Here is a 22,471-nt window from a genome sequence, read left to right on the forward strand (position 1 = left end):
CCATAACTGTCTGGAAGATTGTTTCAACTGTATCCTTTATATCACATAGTCACAGGACTAAGTGGAGAGATCGTGCTTTCTTCAGCTCTCTCATCCTTCAGTTCTTTGCTCTATCATGGCCCAGCATGATTCAATCAACTTTGTTCTCTTCGGGATTCCAATGCAGTAGATCATATGACGATGATCCACCTTGAATGTATCAGATTCTCCTGTTGATTGAACTACCAAGCCCTTTACTTAGATGTATATTTCCCCGATGCAAGCAGGCTTGGGATTGTGCACGAATCCCAATTTTCGGACTTGTCAAACGTGATCTCGATGGGCCCAGAGGGGGGGTACAGCGTCAGGCGAATACTAGGTTTCACAGTATCCGGCGTATAAATCCCCACTGAGAACGGTCTTCCTGTTACACCCGAGATTCTCACCTGCGCAGCAAAATGTTTCACAGCAGGCTTGTCGGCTAACTGTAGCCCAGACAGACTGCGGGCAGAAGGGTCCTCTGAGTCCTCCTTTACCTCACTCCCAGCCAGGGCGGTTAGTTCAAACTCGGTGAGCCCATCGCCCCAGCACCGAAACGTGAGGTAGTTGTTGAAGGACGGACGATCGGAGGATAGGACGCCATGAACCAAGATAGGCTCCGACTCGGGCCCCAGCGTGAAACACTTGAGCGCCTTGGTCAAGTCTTTCCCCTGGGGTACGCCACAACGATCAAGTAGCGTCCCCAGCCCTTCGGTCCTGACGCTAGTCACGGCGGAACAGTTCACCTCATTGATTGACTCTGCCCAGCCATAATAAGCCGTCTTATCGCCGGGGTCATGTTGAAGCTTCATGGAGCTTGTCTTGTCCCCACCCATCACTTTGGATGTAATCGTCCGTGTGTCTTGATATTCGCTGAAAGTCGACGTCTTTGCGACACTGCTGCTGGCGCTAAAGTTCGCTCCAAACTCTGCCTTCACGTTGGCCTTGTAATCTTTCTGGCTCTTGAAGGCTGCGTTGCTCGTGTGCGTCTCCAAGCTGAACCGGCAGCCGTACTGGCATCGAAGAATGACGTGAGTGCCAAAGGTATCGAAGAAAGCTCGGTACGCCTGCGTGACGCCCTCGTCTTTCTGCTGCCATGCCGGTAGCTTATTGACTGCTGCGAGAAAGTCTGCGTTCAAGCTGGACTGTTCTCGGCCTAGCGGGAGGTACAGGTAGGTGTAGAATTGATTCTGCTCAATCGACATCACGGCATACATCGAACTCTTATCGATGGTAGCCTCATAGCTGTAGCCTCCACCCGCCTCCACCGACATGGCAGCATACTTGCCTGTGGCGTTGACGTCGGCCTTGAACGATTCGATCAGCTGACTTCCAGTCTTAACCTCCACTTCATTGAGCTCGGTCCCGTTGCCATTGCTGATGAGCTCGACATTGTTTCTGATCAAGACTTGTTGATCTACACCAGGGACCGAGACTTTCTTTGTCGTGGTAGCCAGGTCGAGAACGACGTAATCCTTCCGGGCTTTGACGACACAGTCGATGTCGAAAATATTCGGCCCTGACCTCTGTCGCGTCAGTCGTTTTTGATAAAAAGGGTATCGGTTGTGAAATTGTTTATTCTCGGTCACTCACGATCCAGAATGTTCACAGTGGATCCCAGCAGATTCTGGAACAGCAATTCCTTTTCGCCTGTCTCGTTAACTGCAATGGCAGTTGCCATATTGGCGCCGGATGATACCGTCATGTTCGAGATGTAAAGGATCAACTCAGATACGAAGTCCGAGACTTTTGGGATTTGGGATGATTGGAAGAATACAGGGACACCACCGCCGGTTTATATGAATTTTGGTTATGCTCAGAGAGGGTGGGTTCTTGAACAAACACCTTTCTCAGCTTGTCGCGGTGAAAAGGAAAAAAAAAGTGATCTGCACTTTCAGCTCCGATCTAAGTTGATGGAGCACCTGCCTCTCCTGCTATTCGACGACAAATGTCTAGGTAGGAGTCAGACAAGCTGAGAGGAGCCCTCCTTACCGTCCAACCCCAGAGGATCGGGTCGAAGGGTTATAGTCTAGGGATTGCAGGCAACCACTGCAGACTCGTCATATTCCTAAATCGCGCAAAGGCAGAGCCCTAGCTCAGCTGAGTCCACCGGTGATTGAAAGTGGATCGTTCGCTTGCGGCGGCCCAGTTCAGCTATCATCTAAGGTGTGGACTACTACTAGGTAGTCAGATACCGTGCGTGACCCCTTTCTACATGAGTAGAAAGAAAGTTCACGAGCATGATAGGCTACCGAGGCAACGAGGCAGAGCGCTTTCAATGTCGATCCCTCGGATAACTCGGTGTGTTGTGTCGACCTGGTCTCCCGCTACCCCCACTGGATTCTTGGTATTGGGTAAAAGGTCCTGGGTGACGACTCAGCTCGTGCACTGAGCTTCAGCTTCAGCTTCAGCCACCCCGCTTTCAGTGACCAAATCGGCTCGTCTTGTGATATAGGTACAGAGTGCTTGGGTTGGGGATGGGAGTATTGGTCACCTTGTAGGGAGGATACACTGCAGATAACGTTAAATATGATTACTGAGGATGCACTACGTATATAGTATGGCGTATTTGGAGAAGCTGATCCGTGGACGGTCAAGGAGAATACTTTCAGGAGATCGGACGGCAAATCGACCAGGTCAGTCAGTGGGTCCGATCAGTCACTGCAGGCAAGCCAGCCCTCCCTCGGCAAAGCGCGGTGGATTTCTTGTGCTCCGGAAGTCTTATCCGCCCCGAGCTGACCGAGTGAGTGAGTACATACAGTACATACTTGGTAGTAGCCAAGAAGGTAAGCAAGAATTTTTTGATTTTCGGAGCAGGGAAGACGAGGAGGGCGCAATCGAGTAAAAATACTATCAGACATCAAGATAACCGATCTCAAGGATTTCCTCCACGGTCATTCTTCTGGAAGGGTCCGGTTGTAAACTCACATAGAGAAATATTACATCGTTTTCTGGTACCCCCAAAGAGCACAATCGTTCCGTCCAATGCTCTCCATTTCCAACTTTATCTTCACATCTTCCAGAACCGAGAAATCACAATCGCGGAAGTACTCATTCTCACGGAGGTTGAAGTCATGAGTCAGAAAAGCTTGGACTGCCTTGGCCTTTTGCTCGAGTGTCCCACCCTTGAGTATGGCATCATAGATCCCAGGCGACGCAAATTCTATCCGTGCTGGGAGCAAGTGGGAAAACTGTTGAAGAGTTAGGGAGAGACTCATGATTATGAGGGTTATAGACTGACCACAATCCCCCAAGCCCAGACATTAATGGCGCTGTTCCACGGCTTGTTGAAGTAGACTTCCGGACTCCTATAGATTAACCCCGTTACTTGACCAATGGCCTGGGGTCATTACTGCAGTGGTCTAGTTGTAAGCAACACACAAAATATCACGGGTGTGACAGGATCCTGAGATCCTCCGTGGTGCCGAGTCATCGTTGCAAGCTGCAACGTTATCAAATCCATTCAGCAGAACATTTTCCATTTTGAAGTCTTTTAAGCATTCTTCGTTCAATTCATTGATTATATCATGTATAGACTTACCGCAGTGCCCAAAACCCTGGCTGGGTATATCCTGCAGTCCTAATAATGCCGACTCCATGCTATGGTTCCAACAGTTAGACCAAAAATGCACCACAATGCGGAATCCAGCCCAAACCCATCATCCACGGCCATACCCCTTTAACGGTTCGACCGACACTGAGGCGGATTCGGGCCTGTCCGCATCCATCATGGTCGGTCTTCTTCGGTCTTGTTGGGCCCCTTTCCGTGGCGCGGTATGCTTGACCACGTCCGTTTCTATCGGTGGAAGAGATTGAGAAAGCGCCCCCAATGCTCGCGGTGGAACACCAGTCTGGGATTCGACACCTGAACCGTACAACATCCCAATCTACCGTGCCCGCGATCACCCCTCTCCGCTCCCTTGTATCGGCTTTTCGAGGATCTCTGCGCGTGTGACTGTGTCAGGATGGGCTACGAGTGCACACCTACTTCTTTTTCCATGCGGAGCCTCGCTGGGCATTGGCCTGTATCCCAGATCCCCGGGACCACGATCCTATTCGATATGCGATCCTGGCCAGCATGGTGGAACCGCTGGTGGATGCATTCAATGCGAGGCTGGAACTCGGCATTCGTCGGAACCATACAACAACAGACAGATCGGAACAATGGAGTGCCAACTTCGCAAGGGAGGAGGCACCCTCCTGGACTTCAAAGGTTGGCACCCTTGTGGAACCGTTAGTTTTTAGGGAGGCCGGTTGCCAGGTCTCTGATATGACGATGAAACGGCATTTTCTGATGAGGAATATCAAGGCCCCGAATGGATATTTATATACAACATAGTACAATACATATAACATGAAGATCCAAATTCATAGGCGACGGGCAACGGCTCGGCCGCCTTTAATCATGTATTTAGGGATTACCCATGACACATTACTCTTGCAAGAAATTCATCATTTGTCACCAAGTCCCAAGAATAGCCCATTCTCGATGGAGGCGCTACCATAAGTAGATTACAAGCCAATATGAAACCACTTAAGAACCAAAAAAAAGTATATACATCGCTGTGCTAAATTCCCCCTCCCATGATCAAAATCCCAAAATGCAGTTTACAAGAATGTAGCCGGCTACCCGACTCCCATGAAGACGTAAATAAATCAGATGGCCAACATAGAACGAAGAGAAAAACCCCATCCCCAACGAGGCAATAGTCGTTGAGGACATAAGGGGTAAAGATAGAAAGTACACCCCTCTGTCAACAGGGTGGTGAACGATCAGACGGCGGGGCCTGATTTGTCCGTTGAAACGAACCGGGCAAGGGAGACGAAGACCTCTTGCCGCTATTGAACTGCGCGGCGATCTGGCTCTGCCGGAACTTCTCGAAGGTCTCGGATTCGTGTTTTTGCGCCGCCCAGAGCTCGTCCACCGTGGTGCCGAGATCCTTGAATGCCTTGGCGGCGTTCACGCTCTCGAAGTTCGAGCGCATTTGCTCCACGTGCAGGCGGTCGAGCTTGTCCCGCAGGGCCGCGATGTGCGATTCGTCAAACGTGAGAGACGACGGGTCATCGTCCGTCGCGTCGAAGGACGGGCCGAGGAAATCCCGCCGCAGATTCTGGCCCAGACGGTGCACGTGGCCTTCCTCGTGGGTCATGGCGCGCGAATGCAAGGAGGTAATCGAGCTCGCCCGGGAGAGGCGGACCGCGTACTGATGATCATCCTCGTCGTCCGCGGCGGCCTCGCCGTCGCCATTCGCGGCGTTGGGAGGTGTGCCATCGCCAGCGGGCGCCCCCCATCCATCTTCGCCCGAGTTTTGAGAGCTGGTTTCGGGGAAACTGTATGGGATTGCCTGCGGTACAATCCGCGTCTCGGGATATTCGTCTTCGAATCGCTGGATTATCCTCTGCAAGGTGAAATCCAAGAACTGAAGACGCCCTAGTGAGAATAGAAGGTTAGTGCAGGTCGCGGAACGAAGGGAAGGAACAGATCTTACTGTAATTGTTGTCATTGCCAGCCCGGTCTTCACGTACTAGGGCCGACTGAATACGGGTCCGAATGTTGCGTGCAGACTCCAGTAGGTTTCTAGACATGTCCCGAGGCTTCCTAGTGACAAAGGACCGAGATTTCCGGTGTCGAGGCGTCGCTGTGCCACTCGGAGGGCCAGATTGGTCCCCTGGCAGGGAGCGGTCGAGATTACCAAGGCAGACACCCAATGCTTTGACCACGCCGGTACCACCGATAACATAGTCTTCATCAGGCGCCGGCTCGTCGTCCTCCTCAACAGCTTCTTCTCCGGCACCATGACCAACGATATGCTGCAAAATCTCCGGAACATGCACGGTTGAGCGTGTGGCCGAAATGTCAAAAGAGTCCGAAAGCTCGACCGCCATGGCACCTTGTTCAAGATTCTGGAGAGAGTAGGCAACGATCTGAGACGCCAGAGCCTTGACAACTTCATTGTTCTCCACAGTTGGAACTTCAATGTCAACAGCAATAATGGTGCGAGACACGCGCACTGCTGCCATCAGCGACGCATAAACCGCGCACGCCTCCTCCTGGGTCGCAGGATCAGTTGCTGAGGCCAGGGCCGTAATCAAGGGATTCTCCAGGATGTTGAGATGGCATAGACTCGGGCACTCCGGCAGAACCTCGGCTAACGCGATAGTCTGATCAGGTGAGAGGTTCACATCAGCGAGATGAATCCGTTTGAGCGCAGGCATTTTGGGAAGGAAACGCCTAAAGGTTGGCAATGCGTCGGGCTTCACAGTGAACAGATCCGGATTATGCGAGAAATCGACAAAACGAAGATCAGGCAGGCATGCCAGTTCTTGCAGCAATGGATAGACCGCAGTGGGCGTGAGCGAACAATCGGCCAGGCTCAGCGCATAGAGCGGGTGGACGTCAGAGACAGCAGATGTGATCAAGTCGAGGTGATCCCGTATCGGATTACCGCCCAAATCGAGACCCTCGCATTTTCCGGCCTTCAAATAGCGCCCAACATGTTCCAGGCTCTCCCGCGAAAGCCCGTTGTTGGCGAACCCCAGCCTCCTCAGTCCTACAGTGGTCGCTGCATCGCAGATCCGCTGAGTATCCTCGATTGTCGGGTTACACTCACTGAGGAGAAGTTCCTCAAGGTGGTCCCCGCCAAACCGCTGTGCGAGCGCGTTGGCAAAGACAGCTGTCAACTCGGTGGAGGCTGTGGTGCAGTTCCCAGGCTGGACTGCCAACTTCCCGGAAGAAGTGATAGGAATAGGTACCCGGGGTAGTGGGATGCCAGAGAGATCAATGGCCTTCAAGGACTTTGAAAGGTGGACAAACAGACAGATATGAAGCCATCCCTCCGTCCCGATTTTAGGGTTGCCCTTCAGTGACAACTTTTCAATGACGCTGAACCTCTCTTCCTTATCCGCAGACTGGACCTCGGTTTTAGTGCCTCGTTTGCGTTTGCCCCACATGTGCTCAACCGTCCGCGTGGAGAGCAACGCAGCAAGAATTGACCGAACCGGGTCATCCGTCAAGGCACACTCTTCCAGAATAAGCTTTCGAACTGGAACAACAGCCAGCCAGTCACAGAACGTAGCTATGTCCTCAGATGTCATGGGAAAATTGCTCAGGTCAAGCACAGCCACGGTGCCCGGAGACTCCGCCAGAGTAGAAGACGGCTTGGATATCTCATCCACGATCCTTTTCAGCACGGGCGTTTCACGTAACTGGCAACAGCGCCGATAGATTCGAACAGGATCCGTGGTCGGGTGACTTTGTGTCTTGGGACGACCTGTGCTAGACGCAGGTGTGCGAACGCCGTACTCCTCGCCGTCAGCTGTCAATTGCATCGGGATCGTGCCATTGGCTTCTGCCTGTCTCCGCCTCCTCTCTCTCCGCTCCCTGCGCTCCTCCTCTGATCTCTTTTTCTTCTCCTGTTTCCTGGTCGGTTCTTTGCTCTCCCCGTTGGGCGTCGATTCAGTGGCGGCTGTGTCAGTCGAAACCGTAAGTTTTCCATTAACAGATTGTTCTTGAGCATTTCCTTCTTTGACAGGCACTGCAGCTTGTGCGGATTTGGCCGGAGTAGTCTCATTCTTGTCCTTTTTATCCTTTGATTTCGAATTCGACCTCTTGACTTTTGAGCCAGTCAATTCCGGGACGATCTGATGCTTGCTGTTGATCGCCGGGGCTTCCTCATCCGACTCTCGATAGGAGAGCCCCGCAATCTCCACGTCGACACAGAACGCAACGCGCCGCAACTTCGCTTGGTTGAGATCGGCAACCTTGCATCTATCCCGATCTGGGTCGATGTTCATCACCCGACGCGGACAAATGGACCCGTTGGTGGCCAACTTGCCCGATCCGCCGGCCGAGGAAGAAAGCTTCCGGAATGCGTTCGACAAGAACGAGGGGCCCTTTGGAGAGGTGGAGGCGAAAGGGCTATTCTCGTCCTTGCGCTCCTCATCCTTATCCTTCGGCGAGTACGCCGCACCGAACGGGTTGTGCGCATCCATCTTGGAGACGGGGGAAGTCGCCTTCGTGCTTGGTGGTGCTTTCATGCTCGATTGCGAGGGAGGCGTCGAGCCCGAGGAGAACCTCGAGCTCAGGCTGGAGATCCACGAGTTTCGCCTCCCCCCGACGGGGCGCGGAGCACTTTTTTGCGGCTGCGAGGCAGGCGAGGCACCGGTCGGTTTCGCATCCACCGCCCCCGCCTTTTCATTTGCTGCTTTATTCACCTCCTTCCCATTTTGGGCGGCCACGCTGGTGGGTGCTGTTGCGGAAACGGGCGGGGGCGATGGGGCATGGTTCTCTGGAGGAGGCTTCTTTTCCGCGTCACATTGTTGCGGGGGTGTCGCTCCTCCTCCGTCCGGTATCGACTTGTCGCTGACCAGGGATGAGGCCGATTTGCAGCGGGATAAATGGTCTGCCGTCCGGAGAATGGGTGAGTTCCACAGACATGACATTGCATGCGAAAGACGCCCCAAGTACAGGGCACACGATCGGACTCACCTTTCTGCGAGTGATGAAGCCAGCTGACATCCACAGTTTCTACCCCTTCCATTTTGACCACCGGTGCGTTTGTGTTGCGAGTGTGGTTGACTGTGACGTGATCGAGCAAAGGTAGGATTTGGTGGAGAGGTTAAATGAGGGCTGCACCTGCGAACTTCGAACCCAAGCACCAACCCGTCGAACAACAAAAAGGATGAGACGATGCGGTGGCAATGGTCCGTTCAGAAAGGCAGCAGTCAACGTATGGTCGAAGAATGTTGAGTGACGGTAGACCAATGGAAAAGCCGAGGAATGCGCAATGCAGATCAGTAGTAGTAGTCAAGTAGGATTATGAACGGCGACGGCGGGTAAGTTCCATCATGACATGACGGCGAGACACAGCGGACATGACGGAGCTGACGGTGTGGGGTTTGGGGTTTGTCACGCAGTTGCGATCGTGAGGTGGATAAGAAATAAATCGCGCATTAAAGGAAAGGTGTAGAATGAATCGTAAAAGGGGGGTGGAAGGAGAAAGTAAAGTGGACAAGGAAGGGAAGAGAAAGTCAAGTTAAGTGAGGGAAGCAAAGGGAATATCAATCTATGGGACGATGGAGACGGGGTAGTTTAAGGAAGAACAGGAAAGGTGCGGACTTTGCGGGCAACAGAACCAGAACGAGGCGATCGGGAGGATGGGGGGAGGGGCGCCGATTCGAGACTAGACTAGGAAAGTAGCATGATTATCCATTAGTCGGTAGTCGGTGGAGAAAAGGAGAGGAAGAGAGAGGATCACATACTCGAGTTCTTTACGGAGTACTCTACTCTCTTCTTGGGTCTTTTCTCTCCCTCGCTCTTTTTGTTTTCCTTTTTTTTTTCTCTCTAATTTTCCCTCTTTCTGTGCTGTTAGAAGGCACGGAAGGGAATGGAAAGGTCACGGGTGGTAAAGGTAGGTAACTAACCAACGTTACTTGACTTTGATTAGTAGTAAAGGGTTGAGGTAAAGCTAAGCTAAGGGTAACTGACTTACCGAAGATACTAGATTACTAGTAAACTTGGTAGGAATTGGGCTACTCCGCTGGGCTGCAGTCTAGACAGACAGACGGGTTCGTTTGTAAAGCTCGTAACCCTCGTATTATGCAGCCACGGCCGATGACGGAGACATGGAGACCAGACCCATTCATCGCCCAGTGATTGCTTGCCACCCTTGCCTGTTTCCCTCGTCACTCTGCCAAGCCTGACCATACCATACCTAACCTACTGCGTACTCTACTGGATTGGAATCACACCAGAGAAAAAAAGAGAGAAAGAGAAATCGATTCGACTCCATCAATTACATCCTGTACAGCACATGTAAAGTATGACTTCAGAACCGTTCTTCATATGAAGATATTGTTACCCACCACCTGGCAGATGCGCTGTCCGCATTTTGCCTGCCTCTCTTCCCGCCTCGACCTATCAGAATCGCACTGAACCCCGTTTCCCGTTCTCAATTTTTGTACCTCCCCCGGCACATGACCTGGTCACCTTACTACTATTGTACAGCTACTACTGTAGTCATGTGCTTTGCACGCGACCCGCTCTGCGTCATGGAGTCATTCATTCAGCTGCTGACTACCACTGACGCTCGTCGCTTGCATAATTAGGCATGTAGCTAACAATTAAGCAAAAGTGTAGCCCACCTCAGCCAACCAATAAGGCCTTCCGTGGGTAGGTATGCGCTGTACTTCCACGAGTGGTGATGATGATGATGAAGAAAATGCTTGCCTGTTCATCAAACAAAGCAACCCTGTCAACAAGGTGCAGACTGCAGAAAAAGCTTATTGACACCGGCCGATAATAATAGCCCTTGTAACTGATCCATTGAGGTAAAATATGAATAAAGTCAACAACAATTAACTTTTCAATCCACAGATGACGAGAGGGCTCCCATGGCGGCTGGGCTTCAACCCTGGGCTTCCCGGGTAGGACAGAAACTTTATCAGCGTTGCTTATTCGCGCCTCGGCCAAGCCTTCATCATTATATCATAGACAAAGAGATTGGGCCAAAGCGTAAGGTTATCTCTAGATTATATCAGAGGGTAGCATCATTACAAATGTCGAACTGAGGGTCAAAATCCATCATCATATCCCAGGGCGAGCAGGCCTCACAACTTCGAACCCTTTCGTCTTCTTCCTCGACTTCCACGACGATCGCCAGAGCCTGTCCTCCCCTGTGGCACAGGCGTTTTCTGTTCGTTCTACCCGAGCATTGACCTGCGATGCCATCGGCCGACCGTAGTATTGGTCGGCCTCGCGTTTGGAATAATCGCCGTCGCCGCTGACGGTCGTCGTGTCTTCGTCCAGGATGCTCAGGTCAACAGAGTCCATGCTGGACTCCACCGATTCATCCGAGCTGTGAGACTGCCTTGGGAGGGTGGAGAACTGGTGCGACGACATACAGACGGGAGTCATGGGCCGTGGAGCCCGAAAGTACGATGGAAACTCATTCGTGCTCGGCATCCCTGTGGTTTGAGGATAGGCTGAGGTGGCCTTCATTAGCATATCACAGTCGCCAAGATACCATGTCCCGGACAATACACACCCACAGGACGAAGCTCTGAGAGCTCCGTGAATGAAGTCTTCCGCGTGGACCGTTGCGAAAGTTGACCAATTCCATAAATCTAGAAAGAGACCCCTTAGTCATTCGGGCTATTGGTTGTCTGAGATGCATCCACATACCGGTGCTTCACGAGGTCGCACGAGGGGGCCACCATGGGAGTGCACGATTCCCGCTTTCCGAAGTATGAAAAGTGCTATGCTTATCATGCATGGAACCAGAAACCCGAAGAACATCATCGTTGCATATAGAAACAGAATACTGTATGCCAGTATACCTTGGTTGCGCTCGGTTGCCTCAGACTGCGGAAGGAAGGTACAGCTCATAACAAGGCTGGCAAGCCTGCCGATCGAAAAGCAGGCAGGTCTCCAGGCTGGAAAGTCCTGGCAGTTCCAAAGCAGGCAGACGAGATTGGTTGTCTCGCATATGATGAGAACCACAACCTGGGCAAGGCCCGATCGTTGCAATGCCCCGATCGCGATGCCTCTTACAATCGGAATGCCGTACAGAACACCGAAAATCCACGTTCCGGAATGATGTCTAGGGAACAGGCTTCCATGGGAGAAGGCCCATTGTCTGTTGGTCTTGGTCAGATACCGCACGGTAAAGCCCAAAGACACAGCAAGGAGGCCAACAAGCAAAACCGCGAAGAAGGTACGGTAAGCCGGGTACCATGATGATAAGAGGAGTTGACTCGTGGAGAAAGTAACAAGCGGAAAGAGGAAATGGTCGAGCACGGCTCGAAGGATACTCCATCCTGTACGCTGGCATTGAGTCAAGGATTCTTCCTGAAGGTCCGACAGCTCAATCGCTTGTCGCCTCCGAAGAAACCTCGACGCCCATTGGAATCCGAACGGGACTTGCACCAGCGCCACGATCCCCACGACGACGAGGAGCAGGTTAACAATCGCATTGACCCAGAGATCACTGATGGTGGTCCCGCCCAGGACCTGTGTCATCTCCTCCAAGCCCCAAGTCGAATTAGTGGCATAGATTCCATCCTCAACACCCGGGTAGGCGAATCCATGTGTGACAGGCCAATTCCGGAAGATGAGCGATGACCAGGCCAACTCCCCGACAATCCCGCGGAAGAAGCCCGGGTATGAAAGCGACAAACAGCTGGTTAAGAAGATGAACTGAAGAAACTGAAGACAATCGCCTAGTCCTTGTACGTGGGATTGGGCTGGGTCACGGGATGGGTCGGCCAGCTCGTACCGAAACATGCTTCTTCCATTGGTATGAAAGAGCCTGAGCGGGCCTGTAGCGATTCCAAACAAGACCATAATCAAGAATGGAAGAGCTTTCATTAACCTCGATGTCACTGAGCCGATGTAAGGCGTGATATGGGCAGTGATACAAGTTATTTCCTGGCCGTCCAACCGCAGATGGATGGTTGTGTCTAGTGTGTGCAGGGCATAGGAGTGGTTGAGATAGTAGGAGGTCTCGTAAATGGCATATTTGTGAAGGCCTCCAGTCAAGTGATCCTGACTGTGGCCTTGATTCGACATACTGAAGTGCTGCCCATAAGGATTCTCGGCACATCTGCCCCGACTTTCTCCCTGAAAGCCTACTGAACCGCCTAGGACACTTGCATCCACCACCAACTGTGCCAGAGACCCATTGAGAGAGTTACAATCGGCTTCATAATCCCCCGTTAGCTTGAGAAGTAGCGTTGGGCCATCATGGTCTGAGTGGACCAGGGAACCAGTTAAGGATTGCTGCTGAAAGCTGATGGCATCAACGGATGCAGCAATGGCAGGATTGCAATCCCAGCGGCGAACAAAGGCGGCCTGCGCCCATGGCAGCAGGAATAGAGCCCACGGCAGAAGAGGCAACATCAGATATAAGACATGCCAAACCAGAACCAAGATTAGGCATGGTATGGCCGGATGACGAAGGGGGAGGGGGGGGAGGGAGAGGGAGAGGAAAAGAAGAAGATCCAAGAGAACGTATGAAGAAGATCCCCTATCATATCAGGGAGCGTACAAAGTGGGCAGTGTAGAATCGAACTACTCCACCGGGGCAGGCAGCCTGCCTCCAGGGGACGGCGGCACCGCCGAGCCTCGGGAAGAAGACCAGACAGAAGAAATTTTCTTCTGGTGGCCGTTAGTCTAGTAGTGCCCGGTCGATGGGCGATGGATGTGGGGAGCAGCAACCCAAAATAGTAGGGGATTCTCCCGTCCACGGTCCATTCACGGTGGCGCCGTTGCAAGAGTACTATTTACAGTATAGTGTGTCTCAGTCCCAGGGCTGAACATTTATCAGCTACCAGGTACATTCTGCAGATGCAAGTCACATCTTCCGGTACAGTAGCAGATCACCTGGCACCTGATATTATACACCTAATGTTCTCAGTAGAGTATCAAGTATCCAAATATAATATACCAAGGACAGGGAACAGTCCTCAACATGCATGCATTAGCGTCTTGTCCCACCTTCCGCGTCGCTTGACCACATCTGCCCACTCTAGTCATCTACAACACTGCCAGCAATCAATGATACCTTTCCCATGGATACCAACGCACTTGTCGATCTCATTCACGAGGTGCAGGGCCAGCTCTAGGTGGACCAGGTGAACGAAACCTACAGAACAGGCCATCTCTGCCGCTGGGTGTCGACTTTCCATCCCAGACAGCTTCCCTGTCAACTTGATGGCACCTTTCGCCATGGCGCGTACAATGCTGGCATCAAGATGGTCTTCAGTGACGGCGCTGATTGGATGGTTCGTTTCCCTCGCGTCGGAAGGGTCTGTGACGACTACACCGACGAGAAGGTTGCCATGGAGGTTACGGCCCTGAAACCTCATCCACAGTAGCATTACGATCCCGGTGCCGAAAGTCCACGCGTGGGGTCCCGCTACCAACAACCCGCTCGGTCTCGGCCCGTTCATCATATCATCATGGACTTCATTCACGGCGTGAGCCTTAGCGACCTTCTCCGAGCCCCTAGCGCCTTGTGCCCCACCAGAGTAATGCGGGAGGACATGAGCGATCGTGACATCGAGATCATCTACAGGCAACTGGCGAACTTCTTGCTCCAGCTATTCGAGCTCGATTTCGACCATATTGGCAGCCTGCCATCGCCGCAGGATGACGACCAGAAGAGTCCCACGCTGCTGCGACCGCTAACATTCAAGGCACATAGCATTCTGCAAAATGGGGGAGTGAACACGTTCGGTACGTCTGGTCGCCTTGACTTTGAGCCCCCAAAGACGCTGTGACGGGAGTGCGTTAACGAAGCCACGGATGGTCCAGGTGACCGAACCCAGGGATTTGCGACGACGACGGAGTACTTCCAATATGTCGCCAATCAAGACTTGGGGCAGCTCATTCACCAGCCAAATTCAACCGTTGGCTTATACGACGCGAAAAACAAATATGTGGCGTTTAAGGTACTGAGAGCACTGATACCAGACTTGGTCAATGCCAAATATGACCGCTACAAATTCAAGCTGATTTGCGATGATCTCGGTCTGGCGAACCTGATCGTCCGCGGCAGAGACGACCTTGCTGTTGTCGGTGTAGTAGACCTCGAGTGGTCGTACATTGGCCCCGCGCAGCTATTCGGCTCGGCACCGTGGTGACTTCTCCAAGACAGGCCCGTCAACAGCACATGAGACTTCACCGGCGACGAGCCTCCCGAGATCGCTACCCGCTACTTCAGATGCCTAGACATCTTCATAGACGTGTTGGAGGAGGAGGAAGCGAAAATGCCAGGGCATGAGAAGCGAGAGCTCTCCAGTCTGGTAAGATGGTCGCGTGCCTCTGGGGCTATGTGGCTGCACATGCTTCTCTCGTCTGGTTTCAATGGCCATCGCTCATTCCCTTTCACCCAATTACGCCGACATCTAGGACCCGCGGAATGGGCGAGGCGCGAGAGCGAATTTGACAACGCGGAAGAGCTCGAGGCCTTGGCGACCCGGAAGGTGCGAGATCTAGACCAGTATGATGAAGCCGTAGAGGCACTGGAGGAGCGCAAGGCGCTGGTGGACGACGGTAGAATGACACGGCACGAGTTCTTGCGCCACGGATCTTCTCTCGTCTGACTCCGAGCAACCCATAAGGCTCGGAACTAGATCGTAATTAGTCTGGTCACGCCAGGACAGTACAGTACAGTACCTACTCCATTTGAGGCATTTTTCGAACTTGTTTCCATACCGATGGCCGGGGGTACTCTACACCCACCCCCTAATATCATCGGAATATGGTGCCGGGACTCGATCAAAACCCGTATATCCGAAGATAGAGAGGGTAGGTTGATGCCGGCCGGGACGGACGGGCCCAAGGGGTTGACGGCTAGGGCGGCCGGGGGGTTTCGAAGAATCTGCCGGATTTGGTAGTACGCTCCGGGGATCAGCCTGGAATCTGGATGGGTCGAATGCCGCCATTATTCATGTTGCCGAAGAACAATGCATGGGGTAAACTGATGGAGAGGAGTGGCATTATGTCTGACAGGCGATGATATACATAACGCACCTCCGTCATTTGACATAACGAGGGTTCACATATGATAGTCAAGAAATCATGCAAGAACTGCATCAGAACCACGGGCAACGATCGTGGCATGATAAGTATATCGCAGGTACTCGATACATCTTCTACGCTACGGCTACGCGGTTCATCGGAGCAAATATAATGAGAGGGCTGGTTGTTGAAACCGGGAAAGAAAATCGTATTGAAGGGAGGTAGTTGCTCCGAAAGAACCATGGACATAGACAAAAAAAACTCCGGTCGTAACAAGAGTCTCGAATCAGACTACTTGGGGATATCACAAATTGAAGATGGTTAGTAAGAAGAAAAGACACCCAGGTCACCGTTTTTTGGATTTGTGTTAAAAGAAGATTTTTAACTTTTGTTTGTGACTATCGCACTTCACGCATGCATCAAGCACGAATGGCCTCCACAACAAAAATCCATTTAAGCGGCAAGCTCGCGGATCTTCTGCTCAACGCGAGCCTTGCGCTCGTCGTGGGTGAGGCGGACCTTGCGGAACTTCTTGCTCTCGGCCTTCCACTCCTCCTTGGTCTTCTTGGAGTCGGCATCCTCGTCCTTCTTGAAGGGATCCTCGCGGATGGCCTTGTGGGCCTCGGTGTAGAGGTCCTCGATGTCACCGGCCTCAATGCCAGCCTCGGTGTACTTGTGGAACTGGCCACGGAAGCGCTCCTCGTCGTCATCGGCGAGACCCTCCATGTACTCAGCGACGTGACCGCCGAAGATGTAGTTGCGGAGAGTCTCAGCGTCGAGCTCCTCGGACTCGATGTCGAAACCGGGGAAGCGGGACTCGGAGTGGGGGACTATGGAGTTTCGTTAGCACTGAGGTCGGTTCCAATGGATACGGTGCGGGAACTTACCGAGGACACCAGCGTCAGAGCAGCCCTTCATGGCACCGAAGACACGGGCACCGGTGGAGGTACGCTATGAGAAATGGTTAGCTTGGTTCAAAAGCTAGGCAAGATCCAGGTTTCGTTCGGGGAAAACTCACGGCAAGACCGACGTCGAGGACGACCTTGAAGGGGCGGCGCTCGCCATCATCAGTCTCAGCGGCCTCGGTGAGAGTGTACTCTCCATCAGCCTCCTCAACACCAGTGAAGGTCTCGTCGAGGTTGAGCTTCTTGAGGGCACGGCGACCGACAAGGAGACCAGTGGCGTAGGCGGCAGCCCAGTTGGTCAGACCGTTGGTGATGCCATAGCGCTTGAGCTCGTGGGAGTAAGCAGCGGCGAAGACCTTGTCACCGGAAATCTCGGAGTAGACGATCTGGCAGATGACTGTGCCGGAAGTCAGTCAAAATTGGTTTCCCAGGTAGATCGGTCGAAAAGCGGAGTAGACATACCGTCACGGTTGGTGAAGCGGACGACCAGGCGGTACTTGGGGGCGTTGTACTTGTTCTTGGCCTGGGTGATCAAGCGCTTACGAGCATAGTAGTCGGTCTTACCCTCGCGGCGACGACGGTACTTAGTCTGGTAGCGGCTGTGGGATTGATTAGTATCTCAGACAATGCGACCGGCAGATTCAGAACCAAAAGAATCAAACTCACCTGTAGTAAGCGCTGTTCTTGACCTGCTTGTGGAAAGGCTAGATCGCGAAAAACAAGCGAGTCAGCAATTTGCGCTTCAGAAAGAAATCCGACTTGTCCGAAGCATCTTGCAAAGACCCGAAATTTCGTCCCACAAATCCCGCCAGGGCGGGGGTGGTGGTGGGAAAATCGAAATCCCATTGGGAGATGAAGGAGCAGTCGAGAAGAATCGTGAATCGAATTGTCCGATTGCAACGATCGCTAGAACGAGGTCTAACTCACCATTTTGACGGTGACCGGGTGATGAGGACCGAGTTGTCGACGTTGGCTGCTAAGGAAGGAGGAGGGAAAATTCGTGGGCTGACTTTGTGGAAGGCCTCGCTTAGCGCTGCCTGCATCCCGGCCACGAATTGCGGTTGGCGACGAGCGGGCGGCCGCCGCTGCCAGCCTTGGCCACCCCAGCTTTAGGAAAGTATAGAGAACACCAAGTATACCCCCGCAGCATGCCAACGTGCAATAACCTGATCTTCTGACTCAGATTGATCGCTGAAGCTATTCTAACAAATATTGACAAATATATTACCTCGAAATCTCTACCACAGAAAATTTTACTAGCGGTGATAATCAACAGTGTTAGCAATAGCAAGAGGTCAAACCAGCCTCTAACTTATAGTCGCGACTTATCCGATCCTGCTTGTAATTGGAGACCAGTCATCTTCTCCAGCTCGCGAACAGCGTCTTGCGTTCGTCCGAGGTTCACCTTCAAAGTCCGCATCCCCGCCTTCTTGGCCCCCTTCAAGTTCTCCCCGATGTCATCGAGGAAGACCACATCCACTGCGTGCAACTCGCCTTGACCTTTCTCCTTGGCGATTCGATTCATCTCCCGCAGGGCCGCTTCATAGATCTTCTGGTCCGGCTTCCGAAGACCTGTATGCGCTGATGAGATGAAAAAGTCAAACTGGGATTTCTTCTCGTCGAGATCACGATTGTACGGATGTCCGTCCGGGAAGATGACGGTATTCGACAAGGCCCCCAAGATGAATTGCCCTGACTCCTTCAATCTCTTCAAGGCCGGAAACATATGAGGGTCCGGCGTTCGCGATACCCTCATCATCTCCCAGAACAGAAACTCCGCATCGATCTTAGGCACCGGAGGGGTGGGCGACTGCGTTCCGGTCGGGTTTTTGCTCTGGATCTTCTCCTGGAATTGCTTCCAGAGACTCGGGTTCTGTAGGTCATTCTGGAACCCGGCGAAGAAGTCGGCGTCCATCTTGATATCCCCACGTTCTAAGCGGTGCCAGCTGCCGTTGGGCGCGGTACGCGAGATGCTGAAGTTCACCCATCCTGGAGGGATGTTGTGGGCAAGCTCGTAGTCCAGAATCGCCTGGAAGGGGGAGAGGACCTACTGCTCATTAGTATCTGGCTGCTCAGAGATCTGGGTCTGCATGGAGAGGTGCCTCGGCCTTACACACACTCCTCCGATGTCGAACAGGAGGCCTCTAGGTCGTTGGGTGTCTGACATGATGATTCCGTGCAGCTCAGCGCAGCTTAATGTAAGTTGAGTGAAGTCGCATCCGTACTTCAGCGAGCGTCAAGTCAGTAAATGTAGGATGCGCTGCCGATCGATGCTGGAATCGATTTTCTGTCCTGCGGAGTAATGCCAGATTGCCGAGGTTAGATAGATGACCTGCAATGGCGCTTTCTCATCGATCAATGCCAATCAGCCCCATTTGGGGATCGCCTCGGCTCTCAGGTGGCGGTGTTCATTGCATAGTACTAGATTGAGCTGCGAAATAGTCTGCAGGTCTCCTGAGGATGCAACAAATGCAAGGAGTTGATGTTAGATCATCCGGTCGTTGTAAGGGTGAAGTCGCAAAGGATCACGTGGCCGCGTTATCGATAGGAAGGCGGCACGCGTCGACGGCGAGAATCAATTGAGTCTCCTTCGATCTCAAAACCACCGACGCATCGTCATTATGGGGCCATGGACTCGACTCGTACCATTTCCGAGTTGAAGTCATCCTTCATCCGAGCGCAAGTGCGCATTTTATCTGAAAGCCTCCAGCCGCCCGAGGATTGGCGACATTATGCGTCCGAGGCCACCGAGGATGAGCTGAGCGATAAGGTGGTCGGGGATGCTCTTAAGAAACGTGAGTACTTGTCTCGAGTTTCAAATTGGTGATTTTCTTTCACTCCAATTACTGTTTCTATCTTGCCTTGGTCAGGACTAACTCGGCCACAGTCAATGCGTCTCTGAAACAACACAGTCGGATCGTTTACTCGTCGCAGGCCATTCAACATGTCGCACAGCAAATCGCACGTCTTTACTGGTCCTCCGTGAATGAATCGATGCGCGACCGGGGCTCTTTGCTCCAAGGGGTGGAAGAATCTGTGGATTTATCCAACCACATGTGAGCTACGCCTCAATTTCCCAGCTCCGAGATAAGACTTTTGGAGTTTGACGGTCTGACTGTATCCCAGGAATATTGCGCAACTGCCGCTGGAATTGGAGGATCCGAATGCGAGTGACGAGGACCGAGCAAGGTATGGATTACATCGGTGGCAGGTTTCAATTGCACCTGGCTAACAGTAGTACAGATACCAAGAACTACGCGAACGTCTAGTCGCCCTGGACAGTCGTCGGAAGCAGCGACAACGGCGGTTGAACCAGTTGCGACAGCTACAACGCTTACTGGAGCCCTTCCAGAACCCGCAGGCTAACATCCAGCCAAACTTGGTCACAAGAGATGGGGAGTTGGTTCAGGAGCTGGACAAAATGCGGATGCTGGTTGCGCGCGTAGGAGGGCGGATTGAGCAGGGCAAGAAGAAGCTCAACAGTGATGAGCAGAACGCTTCGTACTCGCTAGAAGGGGATGAGAAGTTGGAAGCGTTGTTGGACATGACTGAGTAAGAGAGTTTTAGCAGAACAAATGGGGATGAGGGTATACAGAACAACAAAACCTAGAAGTAAAAAAAAAAAAAGTAGAAATTCAAAACAAAAAACCACAGAAAGCTGAAAATCTGGGACCGCATGCTTAGAGGCTGCATATGCATGAATAGGTACCATTTGTCTATTTGTTCTCCCCGGAAAAGGTACGGCGGCCGAGACTGGTAGCACAGCTGCATGGATCAGATTTGCCCTAGACAATCATCATCAGAAGATGATCTCAATCACTGGACCTACCGCTGTGTCTGTCGAAAATTAGGGGGAGAAAGTTTCCAATGCAGCTTGGTAGAATTCTGGAAAAGGTGCAAGGGGTAAGGCAACGATTGAATTACCTACAGTTGCATCAACCACCACAGGTGCCAGTTCAGTAAGTGAGTGAGTTGTTGGGTTGTTTATTCTTATTTGTGCATGTCCCGGCCGCACCTGCGCTGCTACTGCTGCTACTGCTGCTGCTTGTGCTTGCTTTTCCTTCTTCCTTCTGCTGGTTTCTTTTTGTTCTTCCTCTCTTCTTTTGGAGATTGTGTTAACTCTACTGTGCTAAGCCTAGTTCTTCTGTTTATCTAACACCCTTGACAGTTACCTTCAACTTTCACCCAACTCCCCATGTGCCTGACCCTGCGTGTGCCTGTGCTTTTACCTCAGCCTCCAGCCCGTTCATGAATCCAAGATGGGAGAAGCCGAAGTCTTCACCGCCTCCAGTTGTGGCGCTAACGGGGCTAGTGCTCGGATGAATCTCTCCGAATCTCCGGCGCTTGACCCTTTTAGCTCAACACCGGGAGTAGTGAACAACACGGAGCGCAATGACGACGGCCACAATCGCCAACCTCATCTGGCCTCTTCGTCTGTGGCTTCAGCTCCTGCCTCTGCCTCTGTATCTGCAGCGGTCGCTTTTCCAACACTCGACTTTTCTTCTTTCTCCGATTTCACCCCATTGATTCCACCCGACCGGAAGATCAAGAGTGAACCCGTTTTTCCAGTCCGCAACACCAACGCGTCCACACCCCCGTCTGCTTCCAAGCCAGCCTTTGTCCGTGGACATCGTCGTCGTTCCACCCACGTTACTCGGCGCGACCTCGACAAATTTCGCAAAGAGGTTCTTGGCGTAGAGAGCCCAGGTTTCGGATTCGACGACGATCCCAAGCCCCCCGCATCGACCAATCCCGCCCGCGACCCTCAGTTTGAAACCTTGAACCGTGCTTTCGAAGCGGCAAGCATGTCCTTGAACAACGCTGGGGGCATGGCTGGCAACAATCCCGGTGCGAACATGTACGCCGGTTACGTGGATAACACCGGAGGTGGCCCAATCATGCCCAATGTCCCTCGTCAGTCTATGTCGCCCGCCATGCCACATACCCCTAGTCAGGTTAACGGCGCCGGAATGCCTGGGATGAACGGCGGTATGCCCATCAATGCGGGACAGCAGATGGATCTTCATCATCTCTACGACATGGTCCTCGAACTGAGCGAGGTGTTGAAGAACAACCGTGAGACTACGAAGAGTATTGTCAGCAGTGCGGAGGAGATCATGGTATGATTCTTTTTTACATGGAAGGCGGGCTTTGCAGTGCTGACGGTCTTAGAAACGCTCTTCTGCTGAAGGAGTCAGCCCGAGCATCCAGCAAGTGAATGGCGAACTTTCAGGTTTGTGAACGGCCATTCGAAATATGAGCACCATACTGACAAGTTCAGCTGCCCGCATTGCAGAGCTTGAGCGCGCTCTCGCGAAAGAGAAACGTCTCGTTGAGATCCTTCGGAACGAGCAGGTGGAGAACACGAAGCTGATTGGGGAATACGAGGCGGCCGTGGGTGTTATGGTGGAACAGATTCGCAACTACTGCCAGAACAACAACCTTCACTATCTCGCGCAGAAACGTCACTACAACAACCTTCTCCAAGCTGAGCGAGACTCCCACCTGGAAAGTCGACTGGATCGGGACTACTGGCATGCACAGACCATGAAGTGCGCCGAAATGATCCGCACCGCTTATCGCCTGCGCTGCGAGGAAGAGGAAACTCCGATTCGCATCGTAGCTGGTCTCCAGAACGAAGTGCGTGCCTACCGCAACGCCCTCGGCATGGAGCCCGAGAAGCCCGAGGAGGAATACGGATGGGAGATCCTGAAAGACGTCCCCGGCGGTTCCGAGTGAAGTAACATGGCAGCTTCCGTACCCTGGCGGTATGCTTGCGCGATGACGATGACGATGACGACTTGGTTATCGGCTTTTTTTTTTTCTAAGCACATGACATTACATATGGCGTTCTGGAGGAGCACGTGTTACTTACGGGATTGTTTTCGGGGAAAGATACCCATCTTCGCATGATTTGTATCACTGTCTTCTGCTGGTTATGGGGGGGATATTATGTACTTCATTGGACATTCGCATCGGATCTCTCGCCCAGCTTCAAGATCTGAGATTTGTATTCAAAACAGCT

At 52.5% G+C, this 22,471-nt stretch overlaps 8 protein-coding genes across 8 annotated transcripts; 4 read left to right on the plus strand and 4 right to left on the minus strand.

The window, feature by feature from the left end:
* Nucleotides 1-50: 50 nt before the first annotated feature.
* BO86DRAFT_412464 (uncharacterized protein) lies at nt 51-1,699 on the minus strand (the record flags this gene model as incomplete). The annotated part of the gene is made up of 2 exons (XM_025674651.1): nt 51-1,537; nt 1,612-1,699. The coding sequence occupies 2 exons, from the start codon at nt 1,697-1,699 to the stop codon at nt 234-236; spliced, it is 1,392 nt and encodes a 463-aa protein (XP_025524125.1). The 3' UTR covers nt 51-233.
* A 3,073-nt stretch (nt 1,700-4,772) lies between these two features.
* On the minus strand, nt 4,773-8,558 carry BO86DRAFT_321210 (putative cell wall biogenesis protein Mhp1; the record flags this gene model as incomplete). The annotated part of the gene is made up of 3 exons (XM_025668334.1): nt 4,773-5,449; nt 5,508-8,420; nt 8,507-8,558. The coding sequence occupies 3 exons, from the start codon at nt 8,556-8,558 to the stop codon at nt 4,773-4,775; spliced, it is 3,642 nt and encodes a 1,213-aa protein (XP_025524126.1).
* Nucleotides 8,559-10,286: 1,728 nt separating this feature from the next.
* On the minus strand, nt 10,287-12,586 carry BO86DRAFT_412466 (uncharacterized protein; the record flags this gene model as incomplete). The annotated part of the gene is made up of 3 exons (XM_025674652.1): nt 10,287-11,001; nt 11,064-11,142; nt 11,201-12,586. 3 exons carry the CDS (start codon nt 12,584-12,586, stop codon nt 10,604-10,606), a joined length of 1,863 nt encoding a protein of 620 aa, XP_025524127.1. The 3' UTR covers nt 10,287-10,603.
* A 1,391-nt stretch (nt 12,587-13,977) lies between these two features.
* On the plus strand, nt 13,978-14,661 carry BO86DRAFT_402920 (uncharacterized protein; the record flags this gene model as incomplete). Its single annotated transcript, XM_025673898.1, has 2 exons — nt 13,978-14,254; nt 14,333-14,661. The coding sequence occupies 2 exons, from the start codon at nt 13,978-13,980 to the stop codon at nt 14,659-14,661; spliced, it is 606 nt and encodes a 201-aa protein (XP_025524128.1).
* Nucleotides 14,662-14,787: 126 nt separating this feature from the next.
* On the plus strand, nt 14,788-15,123 carry BO86DRAFT_402921 (uncharacterized protein; the record flags this gene model as incomplete). The annotated part of the gene is made up of 1 exon (XM_025673899.1): nt 14,788-15,123. The coding sequence occupies one exon, from the start codon at nt 14,788-14,790 to the stop codon at nt 15,121-15,123; it is 336 nt and encodes a 111-aa protein (XP_025524129.1).
* A 393-nt stretch (nt 15,124-15,516) lies between these two features.
* On the minus strand, nt 15,517-18,935 carry BO86DRAFT_412469 (60S ribosomal uL18 domain-containing protein). The gene is made up of 9 exons (XM_025674653.1): nt 18,560-18,935; nt 17,772-18,493; nt 17,675-17,684; nt 17,374-17,553; nt 17,113-17,150; nt 16,909-17,045; nt 16,560-16,843; nt 16,429-16,492; nt 15,517-16,371 (listed from the first exon to the last, which is right to left on the minus strand). Exons 1-9 carry the CDS (start codon nt 18,611-18,613, stop codon nt 15,995-15,997), a joined length of 1,866 nt encoding a protein of 621 aa, XP_025524130.1. The 5' UTR covers nt 18,614-18,935; the 3' UTR covers nt 15,517-15,994.
* Nucleotides 18,936-19,023: 88 nt separating this feature from the next.
* Nucleotides 19,024-20,047, plus strand: BO86DRAFT_345573 (kinetochore subunit FTA4 family protein). The gene is made up of 4 exons (XM_025669212.1): nt 19,024-19,241; nt 19,334-19,502; nt 19,573-19,635; nt 19,690-20,047. Exons 1-4 carry the CDS (start codon nt 19,076-19,078, stop codon nt 20,000-20,002), a joined length of 711 nt encoding a protein of 236 aa, XP_025524131.1. The 5' UTR covers nt 19,024-19,075; the 3' UTR covers nt 20,003-20,047.
* Nucleotides 20,048-20,705: 658 nt separating this feature from the next.
* On the plus strand, nt 20,706-22,471 carry BO86DRAFT_450421 (uncharacterized protein; the record flags this gene model as incomplete). The annotated part of the gene is made up of 3 exons (XM_025676794.1): nt 20,706-21,566; nt 21,619-21,679; nt 21,728-22,471. The coding sequence occupies 3 exons, from the start codon at nt 20,706-20,708 to the stop codon at nt 22,183-22,185; spliced, it is 1,380 nt and encodes a 459-aa protein (XP_025524132.1). The 3' UTR covers nt 22,186-22,471.

The sequence above is a fragment of the Aspergillus japonicus genome (assembly GCF_003184785.1).
Source record: "Aspergillus japonicus CBS 114.51 unplaced genomic scaffold BO86scaffold_60, whole genome shotgun sequence".
Lineage (NCBI taxonomy): Eukaryota > Fungi > Ascomycota > Eurotiomycetes > Eurotiales > Aspergillaceae > Aspergillus > Aspergillus japonicus.

What these genes read in the sequence shown, in the direction of transcription:
- BO86DRAFT_412469 (XM_025674653.1), bottom strand. Translation starts at nt 18,613, where the DNA reads ATGTCAGACACCCAACGACCTAGAGGCCTCCTGTTCGACATCGGAGGA. An exon ending in TCGACATCGGAGGAGTGTGT is followed by an intron (nt 18,494 to 18,559) that starts GTAAGGCCGAGG and finishes AATGAGCAGTAG; the next exon opens with GTCCTCTCCCCCTTCCAGGC. An exon ending in AAGAACAGCGCTTACTACAG is followed by an intron (nt 17,046 to 17,112) that starts GTGAGTTTGATT and finishes TCAATCCCACAG; the next exon opens with CCGCTACCAGACTAAGTACC.
- BO86DRAFT_345573 (XM_025669212.1), top strand. Translation starts at nt 19,076, where the DNA reads ATGGACTCGACTCGTACCATTTCCGAGTTGAAGTCATCCTTCATCCGA. An exon ending in GTGGATTTATCCAACCACAT is followed by an intron (nt 19,503 to 19,572) that starts GTGAGCTACGCC and finishes ACTGTATCCCAG; the next exon opens with GAATATTGCGCAACTGCCGC. An exon ending in AGTGACGAGGACCGAGCAAG is followed by an intron (nt 19,636 to 19,689) that starts GTATGGATTACA and finishes ACAGTAGTACAG; the next exon opens with ATACCAAGAACTACGCGAAC.